We start from the raw sequence: 20491 nt of genomic DNA, 5'->3' as shown, positions 1-20491 counted from the left end.
ATATAAGGTCTTCATGTGCAGTTTCTTTTAATTCTACTTTACCTCCTTAGTATTCGGGGAAGAGTTAGTCATGATCCAGTGGAGCAGAGCAACTCTGGTCTTAAGGAAGTCTGAGATTTTGGCTCTCCTGACCACACCCATTCCCTGACAACGCTCCAATCACAGGCGGAAAACGAAGAGCTTGGTCAACCTTTGACATTTGAGACTAAGTGTCCTTAACAGAGGAGTAAGACCCGGAATTTAAATTCACATGTGCATCTGATGGACTAATAATGATTAGTTTGGTTCAAGGAAATTCAAGGATATAAAGGTTTACAATCAGTGACTTAATTAATGAGCAAATGAAGGTCTTATAGTGATATCAGCTGAAATCGATAATTACCACAATAAATGTCTCATTAGTTTCTTTTCAGTTTAAATATTTGTTTTTTTTGCTTCTGAGCGAAATGTGTGTTTTAAAACTCACTCACAGAATTAAAAAAACATTTTAAAACACTTCACTAGTCTGAGGCAAATCAATTAGGTGTCCTACCTGATTAAATGTGAATTGAAAGAGATGTCGTTGCCTCTTTCAATTCACATTTAATCCATTTACCAAACGTACACTCAGACTAAATATATGATTTTAAAGGGACGCTTTGATTAACCGTCTGTCCTCCAACTACAACTGCGCTCTCTGTCTGTGGCTTCATCGTGTGGCTGATTGAATCACTGCATCCATTTCAAAAAGGACACAGTAGTATGCATTCCATCCGTAGTCTGTAATTTGAGGAATGCGGTGCACATGTTCATTTGGCTGTGTAATTATAAGACGTTATCCCATTTGAGTGCTTTGATCAAATTGTGTGCCTTGAGTTCCACGGAAAACTTTGTGCTGGAGAGAAAGACGAGACGGAGCTGGATAACTGGGGCGCTTGTTCTGCACGACGCTTTGGGTTTGTGCTCATCATTAAGTGCACGAGTGGTGACATTCAGACGAGGCAGACAGAAGCAGAAGTTCGCACAGATCCGTCGTTGTGTTTTTTTTTTTTTATTCCTCCAGTCTACATCAGCGAGCTCCCCCAGGAACGGCCTGTTCTCACAAACCCTCACTCCGCTTCCACATCCACTTAATGCCGGATTCCTCGGGGTTGCAACAGCTGAATGCATTATTCCCCCCCCAAAAAGAAGTGCTTGAAGAAGAAAAAATTGGCTATGGCTTCCAATGCACAGCAGGACGTAGAGCAGTATCACAGCTGCAAGTGCTTCTGTAAAATTTAATAGAGGCAGGAAACAAGCTGATTTACTCGTAAGAGGCAAATAAAAGGAAACTTAATCTAACGTTAGAGTCGTATCCCCGGTCGTCTTTGGTAACTCTTTAGCACGTGCAGGGTTTAAATCAAACTAAATTTGATTTTATGAAAAGGCAAAGTGGTGGGTTTGCAAACTAAAGGAAGCGCAACATTTCTTTTAAAATTCTGCGTTGTATATTGTTTCTATAGACTGTGCACACTCTCGTCTCTGAAGTGTTGTGAAAATAAATGACTTGCAGTGACAAGTGGAGTCAATCTGCACGCTCTTGTCGGTGTAGCATGAAGGAAAGTGCGCTTCTTTTAAAGGGGAATGAGATTACGTGATTTAACTGGCTGTGAATGGCTCCCACCGGTAATACGCTTCCTACTCCAACTTCATTACCAAATATTATGCAGGTGTTCAGGTGTGTTTCCGGCAGCAAATACATCAAATACATTCATCACATGCACCGCAATACTGCCATAAATCGATCTGTATGTTAATGTGTGATTATGTGGATTAGTACAGCATCGAGGGAATGGGTAAGTCGGACTTTATCCTCAACGGTATGTGCTGTACCTTCTCTCTTCATGCCCATCGCTAAACACTTCTGGTAGCGACAGTACTGACAGCGGTTCCTCTGGCGTTTGTCGATGACACAGTCCTTGCTGTCGCGGCAGGTGTAGGTCAGATCTTTGCGCACCGTCCTTTTGAAAAAACCTTTGCAGCCCTCGCAGCTGTAAACCCCGTAGTGTTTACCTGAGGGGAGACACGGAGGCAATGGTTAGTGGTGTAACAGTGAGGGAAACAACTCAATGGTGGATATTACCCATGATCCCCTGCTTCTTGAACCAGGAGAACTGTCGTCGTAACAAACAAACCAAACTCTGTTGTGAATTCTTCATATTCTAAAAAGTTCCTCGCTGAATATTGGAGTTAAACGATTAAACGGAGTTAACTAAGTCTTTTTAATTGTTCTACAATTCAGCATCACTCTTAAAATCACAGGAGATTGAACCTGAAAGTTACTTAGAGCAAGAGCAGACGTTCGGGGTGAGGAGTGGGAATGGAAGCGGCACCAGTCTCCCCATTCCAAGGAACTGTATCATGCAGGAATAGCTTCTAAGCTAAGCTAGCTACAGAGCAGTTATGATCAACGACCTGTTAAAGAGAGCACGATGCGTACTGGGGGGGGGGGGTACGCTGAGGTGGCTGGGGAGAAAAGAGGGGTCTTCTTCTGACAATAAGCTGCAGGGCGGCCCATGATGTTGTGTTACGGTTCTGTCGTCCATAACAGCTCTCGCTTGTTATCTGTGACGGATGAAGTCCATTTGTATTCCCTCGTAAAGTGACTCTTTGTTGCCTCTTGCGACAAATAAAGTCTCTGGACACAGTCAAATGAAGCATGACCTGCGAAAAAAAACATTGTTTGGATTTTCCCCCCGTGGGTTCACGTCGGACCGATGACGCAGGACGACACTAAAAGTGTCCAATGAATTACACATCCAGCTTCATCCCGGGGGCGGAGATCGTTTCATGGTTATTTCCGTAAAACAGTCAAACACAGAGTTATTTGTTAGCCGTGCGAAGCCGGGCGATTCTGCAGAGGGGACCGTTTGAATCATTAGCTCTAGGCTAACAGCAGCCGAGAACATGGGTTAGATGTTTTTGTGGTTACGGTGGTTTAGCTAGCTCCTTTACCGAATGATTATCCGTGATTAAAAGAGCCCCGGAGGGAGCATGTGCTGTGTGAAAGGTCAAAATAGGTCCACAAGATAACACCAATACTGATATTTTCTGTCCGAGCTAACAAGTGAGAACTTGTGCAGTGGAATATTCCCTTGAAACTAGAAAGGAGGATCTCGATTTGAATCTAAAACAGGGACATTTTCAGACCTGTGCAGCGATATCAACAAAAAATGAAAGTATGTAATGTAATGGGATTCTGCGGGACATTGCATGGATGATTATTTCCACTACCGTGTCCCCTCGATTGGGAGTTCTTCTTTTACATATTAAGAACGCAGTAGGAAAATGTCAGAGTTACATAAACTGGAAAATCTTCAGGGCGTCCAGTCGAGAGGTGGAGCCTGGGTAGAGCCGCATGAGGCAAAACACGACGTATGACTTCAGCTGCAGCAATCAATCTTTGTTTAGAGCGCATCGACACAGGCGTCTGCCCTTAACGCCAAAAGCTCTTGAATCTTGTTGACATCTTCTACGTCTTTGCATTGCAGTTTTGCATCTTTCGTGTGTTCGCTCCCGGTGATTACACCAGTTTCCTGGAGTTTGGGGCTTGCAGGAAAACTTGTGCTCGATGCACAAGTAATATTACCATCAGGTATCAAGATAAATCCTGAATGCATCTTTTGTTTCCCTGTCCGCGGGCTCACCAGGGGCAGCTATCACACTAACATTGTTGTAGTGTAACCACAGTTTGATTTCCAAATCTGCCTTCAGTCGTCTTTCTCTCCGAGCGGCTCCAGCTGCAAGAAAGAAAACGCCCCCCCGCACCACAGTGGTGCAGGCGTCGCCATGTTTCACAGTCGGGGTGCAATGAGATGAGTGATGGACGGGGCCTGGTTTCCCCCTAAGACACAGAGCTTCTCTATTTCAGTCGAAGTGGAATTGAGGTTTGGTTTCATCAGACCCTACAATCTTTTGCCTCATGATTTCACATTTTTTTCATGTGCCCTTGCGCTGCTGTGCTAATATTTGTCTCGTCTCCCTGCCATTCAGCCCAGATCTGTGAAGAACTCCACCGACTGCCGTCCTTCCAGGAAGATCTCCCACTGCGTGCGGCTGCAGTCTGGAGTTTGTGCCAGAGCGGTGCACGGGGCCGTCCCCTGACCAGAGTTCATCTTTGGATCTTCTCAGGAGGTTTCTCCGTGTGGTCAGAGACACTGGATTGAGCAATTGTCTGGTCAGTCCCGTTTTCTTTTCAACAGGCGATGACGGAGTCTTGTGTAATCCCTGCTGCTGGGGAATTTATTTTTACACCACATTCAATTCAATGTTATTTGTACAGCGTCAAAACACAACATATATTATCTCAAGGCAAACTATCATGTTGCAAGAGCTCAGCCTCACACTGTAAAGAGAAACTTAACAATTTCAAGAGTGAGCAAGCACAACGGAGCGTTAACATTTAATTTCAGATGCTTCTTCCCTTGAATTATACAAAAAGTTCTCTGGACTTTCTGTTCAGAGTTTGTCAATAAATCAATAATTCATCATTTTAATATAGAGAACTAGCTGATATAACAATAGTTCCTCTGCGTACAGCACACGTGGTCGTGCAGTGCGTGTGTTCATCCCAGTCGGTTGTCACTCACCTGAGGAGCGGTCACCACAGATGGCGCAGATGTGTTTGGTGAGCGACAGGGCCGTGCTGGAGGGCTGAGCGGGCACCTTCATCACACCGTTGAGACCCAGCGGCGGCTTGATGTCCTCCGTGCTGCTGATCGAGTGCATCGGCGAGTTCAGCTGGAACATCAACACACACAAACACACACACGCCCGACAGGTCACAAAGCAGCTCGCCCACACAAGGCCACACAGGCGACGCCACACACGCCGCCGCCGCACGGGTGGGACACATTTAGCTTTATCTGATGCGGCATAGTTTGCCGATGACATTGAGTGTTGAACGAGGGCCAGGACTGCAGAGGAGGGAGAGAAGGTTCGGGGATATTAAATCATAGAAGAGTTGTTTCACGCAGATTGTCCTGAACAATTTGTTAAAAACAGCGAGTGAGAAGGATGTTATGACTTGTGATACTGGATACAGATGGTCAGCGGTCCTAGCAGCAGCTCTCTTTGCCCTCGTTCATTGCTCCCTCTGTCTCGCTCTCCTCCCTCCCGCTCCCCCCTGTTTCAGATCTAAATCTGGCGCAGCAGGATCCTGCACCACTCCACCCCAGGAACTCTTTTATTCATGCTCTCAACAAGCCCCGCTGGCTGCCAAATGTTCAGCTCCAGCACAACTCCCCTGCAAAATTTAACAGTACAGCGGAATGAAGATACAGCATTTGTTTTAGCAGCAGTGCAACTGCAGCCTTGAGTCTTGCTTCGATCGTTGCTTCCTGCCTCTCTGAAAAGAGATAAAAATTCATCTCAACGTGACCTCCACTAGCTTTTTGATAAGAGCACAGAGCGAGGGGAGACTAATTATTCTAACTAGCTACATGCTGTTTCCAGAGGACATTAACGTTGGAGGGGGCAGGATATAATTTATCCTAAAACACTAAATGCACTAGAAGGCACAGAAGCTAACTAACCATTAGCACCATCTGAGCAAAAAAAAAATTAAAAAGTAAAAAAGCACAACCCTGCTTGACTGGGGCAATGAAAACATTACATTAGACTGGAGGAGGAGAAGAGAAGAGAGAGAAGAGAAAAGCGCTTCACCCACAACAGAGCGCAAAGAGTTGGCACAGCAGCCGCATGGACTCATATAGCCAGACGTGTTTTCATTAAGTTACTGCACACGAGACGTCAGACAGCACACAAACACGTTTTGGCTCTAAATTTAGCTTCTTCCATAACAGAGGAGGCCTGTCTCTGTCTGCGGGGATCGGTCAAGACATTTTGTTCTTCTAATGATGAGGCAAACATAGCCTGTCGTCCTCAGCTCTTGTTTGCCGTACTACGTTGAGTGCATTAGTTGTGTGCAATGGAAGAACATGGAGTTGTACACACCACTGATAACAATGTCCTCTCCAAAACACGATGTACACAGCACAACCCAAACTATGGATGGAGGCATAGAGAGAGAAAAGTCCCTCATTAATTCTGGGTCCGAAAACTATTGATTATTTCATAATTGCCTGTATAACGGAGTAGTCCTGCAAAGATTAATCTTAGAATCCATCGGTCAATTGATGGAAAACCTAATTGATCATTAATCAAATCAAAAACTCTCCTCTGAGAAAGCGTGACGTGTATTTTTTTCCCCCGTTTTCTGAAATAATTGAAATGAATAAAAAACAAACTACAGATATTTGTTTTATCTCTCATCCTCATTTCTCTCTGGTGCGATCAATACACACCTGCAGCTCTAACTGCTGCAGCGATTAATGTGCACGCACCAATAATCAAATGCATCGGCCCACGAAAGTCAAAACCAACTAGAGTGTGTAGGCTCGAGCCTGAACATCATTTCAAAACTTTTGTCCAAACCCGGCCTGACTGGTTGCGTCAAGTATCTACACTTTACTGCATAAACTAAAGTATTTCTGTGCAGTAAACCTACATACTGTACTGTATACTACAACACAGAGGATTACCACATGCGTCTGACATACAGTAGATATAACAGAATGTGCACATTGAGCTTCTGTGGCTCCCGGCACATCGTTTCACCTTTTGGCATCTCGTCGTCTACACGTTTGATTCCTCATGAAAAAACTTCAAATGTCAGCAACGCCACGTTCATTTTCGCCCCGGAGCTACGACATGTCACGCTTCCATTGAGTGGCATCAAATAGAAACTGTCTCCTGCATCATTTCAAACACACACACGTCCACAGCAGTCAGCATCACGTATGTGTTGTTGTCATGGGAACCCTGAATGTTTTGCCCGCATTTGAAAGATGAATCCACTGCTGGGCACCGTGGGTTGAAAAGGTTAAAGCCGTCCACGTCATGAAAATGTTCAATTCACACCCAACACCAACCCCTGGCCTGCTCTTCACACCCTGTTTACACAAATACAGACTGAATGCAACGTACACACGAGGCTTAAGCTTCCCGGAAATCAAAAATAACGAGATTATTCCTGGGTTATTATGCTGCAGAGCCTTTCTTGTGGTATTTTACACATAATTTCATTATTAACGAAGGAAATCTGCAGAATATTGATGGAGCATAGTTTATATTGCTGCGTTTTAAACTGTCAAAAATGTATAATTTGCAATATTTAAATTCACAGCAGACACACGGGAGAATAGGAATGTTTATTATTGTGAGTTTTTTTGTCGGTAAAATACCGCTCGGTGCTGAAAAAGCCTTTTTTTTCCCCGGGAATAAGCTGATTTTTAAGAAAAGCGTCTCGATGACACAAAGGGACCAATAAAGCTGCATCATGTGGCGGCATGTGCACACACCCACATCTCAGTGTGTCCCCCCCACACGCCCATACACACACTGACACGCACATGTACACAACACGGGGGCCTTACCTCAGTTAAACGTCTGAGTCTCTTTCCCCTGTAGCGCGGCGCTAACAGAGCTGTCTCCTCGCCTGAGATTCTCTCTATCAAACCCTCTGACAGAAAAGTCTCTTCCTCTCACAATCTATTTTCAGTTAAACCTGCAACACAATCTCAGAGACACTGCTCCAGAACGGTGGGGTGGGCAGGCCGAGGGGGGCCTTTCTTTCTCTTCGGACCATGCCCATGGAGGCAAGGGGATTAAAGGGGCTCAGGGCTGGTTCTGGAAATAGAATACATGTGCCCACCACTTCAACACACACACGCATGTGACCCTGCACAGGGTGGCACGACCAGCTGTGTGTACAGGCGTCTTGGGAAACCCCTCGACGATCCTCTGTCTTACTTACTGTCTCTGTCTTTGGAGGAGACTTCCCCCCCCTTTCAAAACTTTGACAGACTTGAGGGAGAGGAACAAACGAGGGACATTTAACATCAAGGAAATGTAGCACAAAAGATTCCCCGCAGAACAATGTACCAACACCAGCTCCTGAAGTGCTCCAGCTGAAAAAAAACGGTGTTTTCCAAGTGTTGCAGGTGTGACGCAACATGTTTCTGAGGACATTGGATCAGTACATCCAGTACACAGGTGGGGGGGGGTCGTCTCTCTCTGCCCGTGGGTGTCAGATTCTGCACGGAGCTGATGTATGTGATTATTTGTCCCGTGCCACCCGCTGGCTCGGGCACATTGATGAAATATTCAAACATGTACGGATGATGAATTAATGTTTCCTCAGAGGAGAGTCGGGTCCTGCAGAGCGGAGGGTTGTTGAGTTTTTTCTGTGAAAGGCTACTGGTAAAAGATAAACTATATATTAGTTTAATATTTTATGTTTCACGCAAAAAAATGTAGTGAACTCCGCTAATATATTTAAAAACGTTTTTTTGTTGAAACCCCAACTTGTCCTTTACTATTTTGAGATGATAGCAAGATGCTAACAGGTAAGTTGTACAAAGAACAAAAACATTTCTATGTTATAAATCAAAAGTGCTCAATAACTTCATAAAAACATTGATTATAGGCTTTTAAATAGATAACTAGATTTATATAATTTTAATAATAATTACAATGAGCTTTATTTGTACAGCAACAGGATAAATACAATAAAACTATACTAAAATGAATATGAAGTAAAACTGATAACATTACAAATATAGCAAATATATAGATATTAATGTCCAAATATATATTAATATTTATGTGTACTTGTAAAGACAATAAACCATGTTTCCTATAACCTATTTTCCCATTCATACTTTCAAAAGATGGTAAAAAAAAGAGCCATCACAGGTTCCCAGACTCAAGGTGCCATCTTAAATTTGCTTTGAGAAGCTGGAACTATAAAAGTGCTCTGATGGATCATTTATAAAATATTGCAGTCTTTTAATCTCCTGTCAATCAACTAATCGATCAGTCTTTTCTGCACTACAGACACTTCAGGCACAACAATAACCACTTGAAAAAGGGATCAAATCACAGACAAATTCATATTCAATACGTCAAATACGATAATAAACCATAATAAATTCCCATATATTGGATTATTGTCAACAATCAACAGTGAGATATACAAAGTTGCTGTGCGTCGGCCCGGCTCCCTGTCGTCGTCTTCCTCACTCGTGGTTCACTTTAATAGAAAGAGTCGTTGCCGGCAGCGGAGCAGGTGCCGTAAACTATTAGTATGCTACGACAACAGCAGCACGGCGGCGAAATGAAAAGCGAGGGAGCCGTCCCCCGAGTGAACGGAGGAGAAAAGGGAAGAGGAGCGCAGACAGTGGAGGCCTCTGCTTAAGACGGGCTTAGCTCGATTCACCGAGTCAGAGCACAGACTTTGCACATAAAGACACTTCAAACGGAGACATCAAATCCTCGCGCACCACTCCTCAATGCACAAGCCTCATGTGGAGCTTCACTTGCTTTCCAGTTCAAGGGCACCTTCTCCTTTTTTCTGTTTCTTTTCAACACAGAGAAAGTTATCCTCACAGAATTCTTTTTAAAAAAAAAACGACCCTTACAGAATTCCTTCCACAAAGAAACACGGCCAGGAATAGAACGTTCTACTTTTTTTTTTTTTACGATCTCAAACTCAATCACAACCCTCAACCGCAATTTCCTCCCCGAGAATGATTAGGGAAAAAAAAAAAAGTGTTGTAACTTTAATTTACTTTTACTTCAAGGCGAGTTTCGGCTGCGGAGGAGCGGAGGGGTGCGGAGTGTGCGGGATACAAATCTGGTGTTGACAGGAGACAACACACAACCAGCTGCCTCCTGAGAGGTGAGGACAGGGATCAGGTCATGATGTCACCTCCTGATAACCCCCGCGTCACCTTTCACCTCTGACACCTCACGACAATCACTTCCTTCTAAAAGCAAACTTATCTCGACAGCCCCGTGAAGTATGAGAGGAATGAGTGATAACCCTCCTCCCCGTCGTGTGTGTGTGCGTGTGTGTGTGTGTGTGTGTGTGTGTGTGTGTGTGTGTGTGTGTGTGTGTGCGTGTGTCGGAGTCTTATCTGGACACGTATCAGCGGAGATGGGGGATCGGGTTTTACATAAGGGCCCATGTGTTAATAGGCCTGCTCTTCAGTGGCCTTCAGGGTACATTCACAGTGAGCCACCCGTCGGGATCAATTACAGGTTTTTTTGAAAGGCACCTGTTTGAACACACACGGCTCGAGAACGAGCACGAGTCCACGGACACGTGGGCGCGAGCACAATACGTCGGAATAGCTCATCCCGCAGTTCGGCTATTTGTGGACGAAGTTAGGGGTCGTCTGCAAATATGCCTGTCGTGGAACTGAAGAGCCAAACTCAGGAAGGAAACACGATGATTTCAGCAGGATTATGCAAAAAATAGTCAACAGATTTCTGCGAAACTCGTCGATATCGGTATCTAAGTTTGTCCGATTATGTTCATCTAGATCCATGAATTATGTCTCTCTGGGAAAATGGTTAAAAAAATGCCCAAAATTATTTCCCAACATCCACATCAAATTTCAATGGGTTCTTTCCGGACCGACATCCTTCCACCAAGTTTCGTGGGAAAGTTATTTTTTGTGTAGCTTCCTTACGAACCAGCAAACAAAGACACGGGTGAAAACATAACCTCCTTGGCGAAATGAATAATTCATGGTTCCACAATTTGGTGTGGATCCACATAAAAATCTAAATCTAGCAAATTGAAATGTGTTTTCATAGGATTTAATTTTGTTTATCGTTCCTCTGCAATGGAGATTATGATTTCATGGCCTTGGCGGAGTTATGTGCTCTAATAAGAGCCATTCTCATTAAAATCTACTCTAGAAGCATCGAGCACGATTTGATAATTCTAATGTTAATCATGCAGATTTTCTTTGGAAAGGAAACCTCAATGGGATCCTACTGTATATTCTGAGCAAAGTTAAATCTCCAAATGTTTTAGGAACCCGTCCCTGCGTCGACATGTATTCCCTCGACTGATCAGCATTTGAAAAGAAATGTACATCAACCCCCCCCCACTTCCCAAAAGAAAAACATAGGATCAAGATCAAACTCTGTGCTACCTTTCAAAATAAGATGAATAATAGATGATGCTTTTAACACAAGACAGTTCACAGTAAATAGGTCATCAGTAACGACTTCATTGATGCTTCATCACACACAACATTTTACAGATCAACAATAACCTGCTGTTTACATTTCTGGGTTGCCAGGTTTGCAAGTGCAGACTTGAGGATGTACTTGAAGTAGAAAAGTAACAAGTTTGGCTTTTTAACATTTCATCTTCTTCGTCTTGATATTGGAAAGTTTGCAGGCGACACCAATGAAAGAGCAACATAAAAAAGAAAATGCTTTAATTTACTGTAATGGCTTATTAATGATCTGTAAGTGAATCCATAAATCATTCATTAACTGTTACTAAAGTTTTTTTCGTGACACCATATAAATCCTCGCCCGCATTGTAAAACTGCTCTATTGTTATTGTCACTCAGTTGTAATAAAACACTCTCTCGTTCCTCCCGGTGGAGAGAATTTAGGAGAGGCAGACATTATTCTAGACAGCTCGGAGGTTTTCCAACACTCACCCCCTGCTGTGCCACAACAGATAAAATGAATCATCACAAGCACTGCTGGCACTCGCGTGTGTGTGCGCGCGCGTGTGTGTGTGTGTGTGTGTGTGTGTGTGTGTGTGTGTGTGTGTGTGTTTGACAGAAACTGTTGTTACAGTGAAAAAGGCGGATATTAAGACTATCAACGGCATGAAAGGCGGCGAGCCTTACAGCAGAGGAGGGGGAATACGCAGAGTGATGCCGAGAGAGCGGGCGGCTGAGGCACCTCAGCGTGGCAGAATCTGTGTGTGTGTGTGTGTGTGTGTGTGTGTGTGTTTGTCTAAGTCTTTGTGGCATCCATGGGAGTGTGTGTGTGCACAAAGGGGTGGGTCCACGGCATGAATACATGCATTTTTTTAATTCTTGTGCCAGTTGCATGTGTGTGTGTGTTTGTGTGTCTGTGTTTGTTTGTGTCTGCACGTGTTTCTGGATCTTGTGTGTGAATGCATAAGCATCTGTTTATGTTTACAGTAACTGAACGTGTTTTAATAGGAAACAGTTCAACAGGTGCCACTGACACAGCAGCTCCTACATATAGCTCTTTTATATTAGTGCTAATCTCGCAGTCGCCATGGCAACGTGTAAGCAAGCAGTAACCAGGGACTGTTCCTGATCTGTTTGAAAGTGAAAGGGTGTGGTGACGCTCAATTGAAATTAAGGCTTGAAAGAAAAGTTGAATTAACTGATTTCCGACATTTATTGACATAGTTTCCCCCTTGATGCCAGGGTGAAAAGTCATGATTGACAGCTGAGACTGACTCTGTCCCCTGATAATGACGGCACAGACTCCGGGTTCAAATGACGTCATTACCGCAATATGGCAATTTCCATATCCGGGCTATTCTGGCTTCCTTTCTGGAACGTGGGAGCAAGTGGAGACACATCGTCCATCTTTATTTTACAGTCTATGGTTCAAACATGAGCGGGAGAACCAGGTCCATAAGCTCTAAATGCAGCTAAAAATATGTGACATGTAATAATAAGCTTATTTATGTCGTCCATCTGTCATTCGGTGATGAACGAGGCGTTTCTCGATCCATTAGGAAGTCTTCCAGCAGTTATCTGGCCATTCATCTCCAATGTCAAACGAGCAATTAGCATTTCCATTTTCCGAAGCTAAATCAAGCCGTGAGTGTCCCACTTGTGTTTCCACCGTCCACTGGTACGCGTCCTCCAGCGAGTCATTGAAAACACTCTTCGCCGTGTAACTTATCACTTAGAGACGGATCAGGAAGTATTTTCAGGGTCAAACCAACGAGACCCAATCCTGAGATTAATTTTCTAGTGAGTCCATTATCGTCAAGCCATTCGCCACGGATCCACTTCTGCTGCTGCAATACGGCAATTTTTTCCATATTGCAGCAGGAATATTTAATAGAATTGTGCGTTCATGTGTAATCTCATGTCAGATCAGCAACTACGAAAATGTTGGTGCACGAGTTGCCGATGTCATCATTTAAAAAATTAATTCACATACATTTACAATTGGCTCTAAATAGTAGCTCCTGACGTCAACTTTTAACTTTTGTTACGTGCAAACTGTTCATCCGTCTCTGACAAGTGCCAAACACCATATCTTTAATATACAATACAGACGTTTTTATGATTAACATGCACAGATGTTTTTGAATCATTCATTTACCCGTCACACCTGATCCCCTTTCTTTGCTCTTTGTTGTTACGTAAATATTGGACAGAGGTGTCAAGGTGTCGTTTAAACAACTTAACACAAAAATAAAAACACAATTTTCTTAACAGCGTCCATGTCTTTTCCACATTCCAACTTCTAAACACATGAAGATGTATGCCTTTCAGCTCACAGGCTGCTATTCACCGATTAGCACACTAATCACAAACAGTTCCATCTTCGACCTTCCAGCTTGACATGACAGCTGTCAGTCAGTCACCGCCTGCGAAGTAAAGAATAATGTGGCAAAAAACCCCGAAGCGCCTCGAGTCCCAGCAAGTTACAACAATGTTAGTTTTTCAAAATGCTGTTTGACCAGCGTTTGCCTCCTTTATCCTCTCAGCACAGGGCTTTTTCCTTTGTTGTGGGGTTTTTGCCTTCCCTGCGTGACGAATCGCGCTGAGAGAGTCGGTAACTACTTTCTGCACCGAGCCACAGAAAATTGTACAGGTGTGTAACGAGTGAAAAAGAATGGAGTTAGTCACGGAGAGCGCGTCATTACACTTCACAGACATGCCACGGCGTACGCGTCCGTCCACAGACAGTGTTGAGTTGCTGTAAGATCACACCAGCAGATGCCATTAAAACCCTAAAGGGATTATTTGAAGCTTTAAAATAAATGTGTGTCCCCGGAGGCATTCGAAAACCACAACGTCTAGGAGTCTGCATTAGGGAGGCTGCTTTTCTGAAACTTAAACCCAATGTTACCGTTTCTATCCCTTATAGCTGCCACCTCCTGAATGGCTTGTCTCCTGTGTGGGCCCCCCCACACAGGGCAGAACACACACACACAGGCCCCTGTGTTATCATGCTACATACTGTCACTTCTCAAATGATGGCCTAAGGTATGTTTGAGGGGGTCTGAGAGGACGGCTCAGTAAAGAAAAGAAAAAAGTTGAAGGGTAAATTCCTCCGAATCCGCAGCTCATCAGCCTCATCTCTACAAACAGATTCTGCACGTGAATATGAAAGATTAAAGAGGCGGAACTCATTGAGCCAAATGCATCGATGATCAGCTTTTTTAACTCATCTGCAGATAGATGTTAACAGAGATCAGTCAAAACAACGACTGGACCTCAAACACCTACGAAAAGTATCACCGTTTGTGTTTTGTGCTCAGAAACATTCGACTCGTGCGTTTAAAGAAATTAGTCGGACTGTAAACTCGGACTTTAGGCAAATGCGTGCGAGATTGTGCATTTCAAAATAAAAGCCTTCACTGCAGAGAAGGTTTTTACCATGAGGCAGACGCAGGGAAATTGCATCAAGAGCAAAGTAACTAAACAAATCAGACCCTTCTTTCTAAAATACTTTAAAGTTAACTGTATGTAACAGGAGGAGTTTGATAAAAAAGGCCCGGCTGTAAGAATATCAAGGTTTTTCTTCATGATAAAACTGAGAAGAACCGAAGACTTGTGTACGAAACTTGTCGTGAGGCACAACTTAATTAGTTCTACACATTAGTTACACTTCCTTGAACTACCAGTGCAGGGGGGGGAAAACGGCTTGTAATTGCTACCTGGAGACAGCTTGGGCCCCCCCCCTCATCCATTTGAGGGTTGATTGACGTTAGAGAGCCTTAACTGTTCCCCTGGGACTCCACACACTGCCTCTTTGTGCGGCCATTAGAGCCATGCGGCGGTGATGTCATGCAAAGTGACTACAGCGAGGTCCATCAAAGACCAGAGCAGCGGAATGGACCTTTATTACTCCCACACAGGAAGAGGGGCCTGAGGTCCACCTCTCTCTCTCTCCCTCTCTCTCTCCCTCCCTCCCTCCCTCCCTCCCTCTCTCCGGTTCTCCTATATATGTGTGTGTGTGTGTGCATTGTGTTTTCGGTCTCCAGGCGACCCTAACCTAAACACGGCCGTACCCAAACCCCCGGCGCATTACATCAGCGCCACCGCTCATTTACAAACGTATTAAGAGTGTGTTCCATTTCTTGTAAAACATTTACACCTTCTTCACGTTAGTGTCCGACTTCCAAAAAAACACCCTTTCTGTGCTTTATGTGTGTTTTTCAAGCCAAACTGGGAGAGACACTGGCGGCCTTGTTGTTGGTTTAGGATTCTCAGGGAGGTTTTTTTCGGTGGGAGAGCAGCGGAAGACAGACGGTTACAGGCCGAGCCGCCAAATGGAAAATGCGAGTCGGCAGAGGTCCGATGATAAAGGAACCCCCCCCTCACCACCACCACCACCAGCCGTCCTCTTTTCCGCGAAGAACAACAGCCAAACAAGTCTCACCATTGTCACTGGAAGTGTAAAATGTCTTCCAAACCCAGAGCATAATCTCTTCCAGCTGCTCGGAGAGTTGCGGTGTCTGTGATCGAAGGGGATGGTCCGCGTTGTCTGCGAGTTCAAAACCCGCAGACACGACCACTGATGGGTCTGATGCTAATGGGAATGGCCGTGTCCGGGCACTGGCCCAGTATCAAACCCCCCGAGGACATGTCTCGCCATCCCTGCCTTCATTTAACTCGAACAAAGGCAAATCTATGTTCGTCCCGAAGGTGAAAGACCTGAGGGACAAATTCTCAAAGTCAAAATACCATGTGTGTGGCCCTCAGAACAATGCACACGTTTTTCTGATCTGAAACAATACGCACAGAAGATGACTGGGATGCACCGAGCAGAGGACGACAAACCAGAAAAAAACTCTCACTGGAAAAATAAAAGCGCAGTCAGCGTGTCTGTGTGTTTGGGGCAGGACTGAAGGGGAAGCACTGCAGTTGGAGATGTAAGGATTGGCTGACGATAAAGGACCGTCTCTGTCTTCACATGTGGTTTTGGCTTTTGTGAGGACGCAAGACTCCGGCAAGACTCCAGCAAGAAAGGGACTTTTGTTCATCCCGTCCCCGGCTTTCATCAACTTGTCACTGACAGCTTTGATGCAGAGGAGGGGTAATCCTCATTGTTCTTTTTATATTGACATGGTTTTGATTGACTTTTTTTCCTCGGAGGCCAAATTTTTCACCTGGATTTTATCGTTTTTTACGCCACAAGAAGACGCTGATTGTAGTGAAAAAGAAAAACACAACAACAACAGCAACTATGGCGTTATTTACTTTCTTTTACGAGACTGTAAGGTCAATGGGAAGGATTCAAGGTCTTTAGGACACCATACTCAGTAAGATCGAAGAACTAGTGCAAATCTGTGTGCTCACAAGTATGTGATTTCTCAGTGTGTGTGTGTGTGTGTGTGTGTGTGTGTGTGTGTGTGTGTGTGTGTGTGTGTGTGTGGTGAGCCTAGGTGGGGGTGTCGGCTCTGGGTGGTTAAGTAGAGGAAGAGGCTGAGCTGTGACCTCGTTCCAGTCAACTGCTCATGAAGACTCAGCCGAGTGTGAAGAGCAAGTGGCATCCGCCGTCTGACTTAAATCACGACTCGTCAAAAGTGCCGCACCTCACGCACCTCACTCCGTCTTTAACTGCTAACAACAAACTGCTCGTCTCCACCCTCACAGAGCAACTGTCAGCAGCAGCTGGATTCCAATTCTTTGTCTTACTGTACTTTGAGAAACAAAACCTGTTTTTGTCTTTGATAAAACACATAATTTCAAGCTCACAATCTAGCATTTACAAGAAATATACACTAATTTAATGTAGTATTATACATAGATACAGTATGAATAAATTATTGTGGGCAACGGAAGCATCACAAAAGAAGTTATTGTTTTATTGTAAGTGATCGATGACCCATAGCGTATAGACCTTTGAAATTATACTCAAATCTAAATTGTACTGTTGTATTGTTTGTTATGAACTATTTGCTAAATGTCTGCTTACTACTTGTAAATGCTAAACAGGGAAACAGGAAGTAAATTCCCTCAGTATCGTTACTGAAGTTCTGCTATTGTATCAGAGGTAGATGTGTGAGAATTAAAAAAGTGAAGAAGAATCGGGAAGCGAGCGAGAGCGAGAACGAGGGGAGCTTTCTAGCAACGGCAGATTCTGTCCTCTTCCTGAAAGTGGCCCTAATCCACTCTCAGCTCCATCACACGTGGGACACTCTCATTGAGAAGGCGGCGATAAGCCCAACAATAGCGAGGAGAGCCCAATTCCAAACAGCGTCACATTGCCGACGCACTTTAACACAATTATTAACAAACACACCCAAAAAAAAAAAGGGCAGCCGCTCGATTTGGGGAGGAGGATGAGAGGGGTGTGTGGGGGGGGGAAACAATTTCAATTTTAGATATGGTTTCAGATGGAAACTGGGCCACTGCAGGCTTTGATGTCTTAATTGTGTGTGTGTGAATGCAAGAGGAGAAACTGAGGCTTATTGATGGAGCAAAAACAACAGAGATAGAGGGGAGAAGGAAATGGAGATGATGTGAAAGGGAGTATAGCGAATTAAAAAAAATAATAATGGGGGATTAAGAGGACAGAAGACAGAGAGGAGAGAGAATGGAGATACAGACGCCTCAGATACAGACGACAGGGCCGACGTGCTGTGGAATCCCAGTTTGAATGGGCCTTGATTAACTGTGGCACGGGGGGGTCAACGCCGGGGGCCTCAGTCTGCTGCCGGGGGCCCGGGCGCGCTGGAGAGTTGTGTGTGTCTCTGCGTGAGTGTGTGTGTGTGTGGCACTTCTGAGACGTGTGAATAGAAAGACGTGACAACGCAGCAGCGTGTGTGGCTGGTTTGTATAGTAAAGTTCAGGGTAAACACACAGAGAAATCTCACGTGAGCGCGGTGGAGGCTGATGAATGTGAAGGTTTTCGGACCTTTCACATGTATCAGCATCGCGGTTTATTTTATGCCGATATGCATCAATATGAATATATAAACAATTTAAATATATTAGGTTGTATTTGTGTTTTATTCTTATATTTACCTATATATTTATAATGAAGTTTATGATTAAACGGTTCAATATCAAGCCTCAATTGCATTTCTTTGTCATCAGGGTTTGAACATGTATTTGTTTGACATTTTTCTACTAATATCAGTATCGGCATCAATCGCAAAAAAAAATCCATATCGGTTTTTAAAAATCAGTTTATAAATTAATAAATCTGAAATTTATTGATTTTAAATGAACGTTTGAATAGTGGAAGTGACTGCTACTTGAATTTTCAAACAAATCCGACATCAACAACTCAAGCGAACTGGTGAAATAACAAATACTGTGATGAGGAACCACAACCTGGAACAAAACTTACTTCCTTCCACAGCAATTCCACAGAGTCGGTCACAAATAAACAAACGTTAACCGGTGAAACAAACTGAATTTAATAACACAAACAAAGTGTTTGTTTTATTTTTTTTTTCTCGCGAGCAGGTCACACCCCCCCCGTGACTGACACTGGATCCTCAGGACGAGATAAGCCAGCACTGACCTAATGTTATTGCATCGCTCACTTGTGACGAATCAGGTCAGACTCGTGTACAGTGGTGTAACATGTAGCTGCTGTTTCTTCATGTGTGTGCATGCTCATACGTGGCTGTGGACGTGCGTGAGATGCATTGTACAATTATGTTTATGTATTTAAGTGCCATATTTAATGTGACGCTCCATGTTCAAGGGAGTAAGTGACCTTGAAGACGCAGTATTCCCTTCATACTGTCCCTTTGTGATATGGTGGACATGCTGTGTGTACTTTATGTGTGTGTGTACTTCATGTGTGTGTGTGTGTGAATCTGTTACGGGCCTCACCTGGGGACTGACGCTGGGGCCGTAGCCCATGCCCGGCGAGTTCATCGAGTGAGGGCCCATGGGCGAGCTGATGACGGAGAAGGGCGAGGCCATGCCGTTCATGGGGGAACTCAGCGAGCTGATGGGAGAGTGCAGCGAGCCCGAGGGCCCCATGGACGTCGGGCTGAGCAGAGACGGGTGCATTCCTCGGTGGGACGTGGGGGAGCCCAGGGGCGAGGAGCTCATCTGGCCTGAAGAGTCTGTTCGGGAACAAGGGGAGAGAAGAGGACGGACCTTTAGAATGAAAGAACCCCATAAATCCCTGTTCCTCGTGTGCACATTTGACATTTTCACACTCTAATTTAGAGTTTTCTGCTGAGCCGCCGCTGGCACCGAGGATCCAGCACATCTGGTGAAGTGTGAAAACAGTTGTTGAATCTGAACGCGATCCAGCAAAAATGGTCAATTCAGCAAAAAAAAACACTTGAGACTATTAAAATCCGACGGTGGCTCTTGTGGGAAAGAAAAGTAACACGAGAGTCGACGGAGGCTTATTATCCCCACGTGGCTGAGTGGGGTCTGTCCACCTCGAGTGGTTCCCTTCAGGGATCAGCGAGGACGGGGTGTGCATCCATAATGCATGCGGTGGATGAGTGGGGGTTAGCTGACCCAGGAGCAGCCATGTCGCCTCGAAATGACGTTTTTTTTTCTTTACAGCTGAACTGCGGCAGCAACTCTGTTCTGTGAGGAAACATAATCGAGTTCAGACGCAACATGTTTTTTGAATGAACGAAGCGCCACGTTTATTAACAGCAGAAGAGTCGCTGGAAGGAGGCTTGGGGGTGCTGATGACTGCACAAAGCGTACAACTGTCGCAGGACCTCGGTTCACATGCAGGGTTCCATCTGCGGTGAGGTGCAGGCAACAAAAGAGCTTTGGTGGAGATTAGGGGAAGATTGTGGTTTTTTAGTCAGATGTAGGAAGAGAAAAAAGAAACTGGTTGTGTCTGAAGTCTGTTTTGAACCAGACAGCGATCTTTACACAAACTTTAACTGAGTCTCAACAAACAAATGCATATTGTTGTGCGAGATCGGTGCAAAACAAATAAATAAGTTGCGTAGAGCTTGCAACATATTTGTATTACGTTTGTTGAAATCTACCCTTTTTCTGGACTTTTAAAACATTATAAACTTATAAAACATATTCAAACATTAACTCTGGGGAAAAGAAAATTGCAGTTTGTTGCTGGGTGAAACCAATATACTTAAAGTATGTAGTTTTATTGTAATTGTACGTAGATTTGCGTACTCGCTGATGTCCTTCCCAGTATTCTTGGAAGTATGTGAATCATTATCAACACATCTCCAGCTGCAATTATGTTTCTTACAAAAAGGTATTTGCTGTTTAACTTTATATTCATATTTGAACATAACTTCGAGGAGACGAGTGTTTCCAGGAGTTCAAATGATTCGGTGGAAACACAGTTGAGGGGGGAACTTGCACGATAAGGAGAGAATTGTACATATTAGAACCCCATGTTCTCTCAATGTCTCTTTTCCCTTCTACTCTCAGTCCCCCATCTTCCCATCAGCTGT

The 20491-nt window shown here is 44.3% G+C and overlaps 1 protein-coding gene across 6 annotated transcripts in view; it reads right to left on the bottom strand.

Moving 5' to 3' along the window:
* rxraa (retinoid X receptor, alpha a) overlaps positions 1-20491 on the bottom strand; it is a 99684-nt gene that overhangs the window by 20484 nt on the left and 58709 nt on the right. For 3 of the 6 annotated variants that reach the window (XM_035184255.2, XM_035184259.2, XM_035184257.2), the window contains exons 3-5: positions 18918-19156; positions 4608-4767; positions 1852-2031 (exon numbers count right to left, since the gene is read on the bottom strand). In XM_035184255.2, the coding sequence (XP_035040146.1) occupies positions 1852-2031; positions 4608-4767; positions 18918-19156 (579 nt within the window). The remainder of the gene's footprint in view (positions 1-1851; positions 2032-4607; positions 4768-18917; positions 19157-20491) is intronic. The other 3 variants (XM_035184256.2, XM_035184261.2, XM_035184260.2) reach the window with 1 other exon arrangement.

The sequence above is a fragment of the Hippoglossus stenolepis genome, chromosome 18 (genome assembly GCF_022539355.2).
Source record: "Hippoglossus stenolepis isolate QCI-W04-F060 chromosome 18, HSTE1.2, whole genome shotgun sequence".
Classification (NCBI taxonomy): domain Eukaryota; kingdom Metazoa; phylum Chordata; class Actinopteri; order Pleuronectiformes; family Pleuronectidae; genus Hippoglossus; species Hippoglossus stenolepis.
The sequence above is the reverse complement of the archived record's forward strand: the minus strand, read 5'-3'. Positions and strand labels throughout refer to the sequence as shown.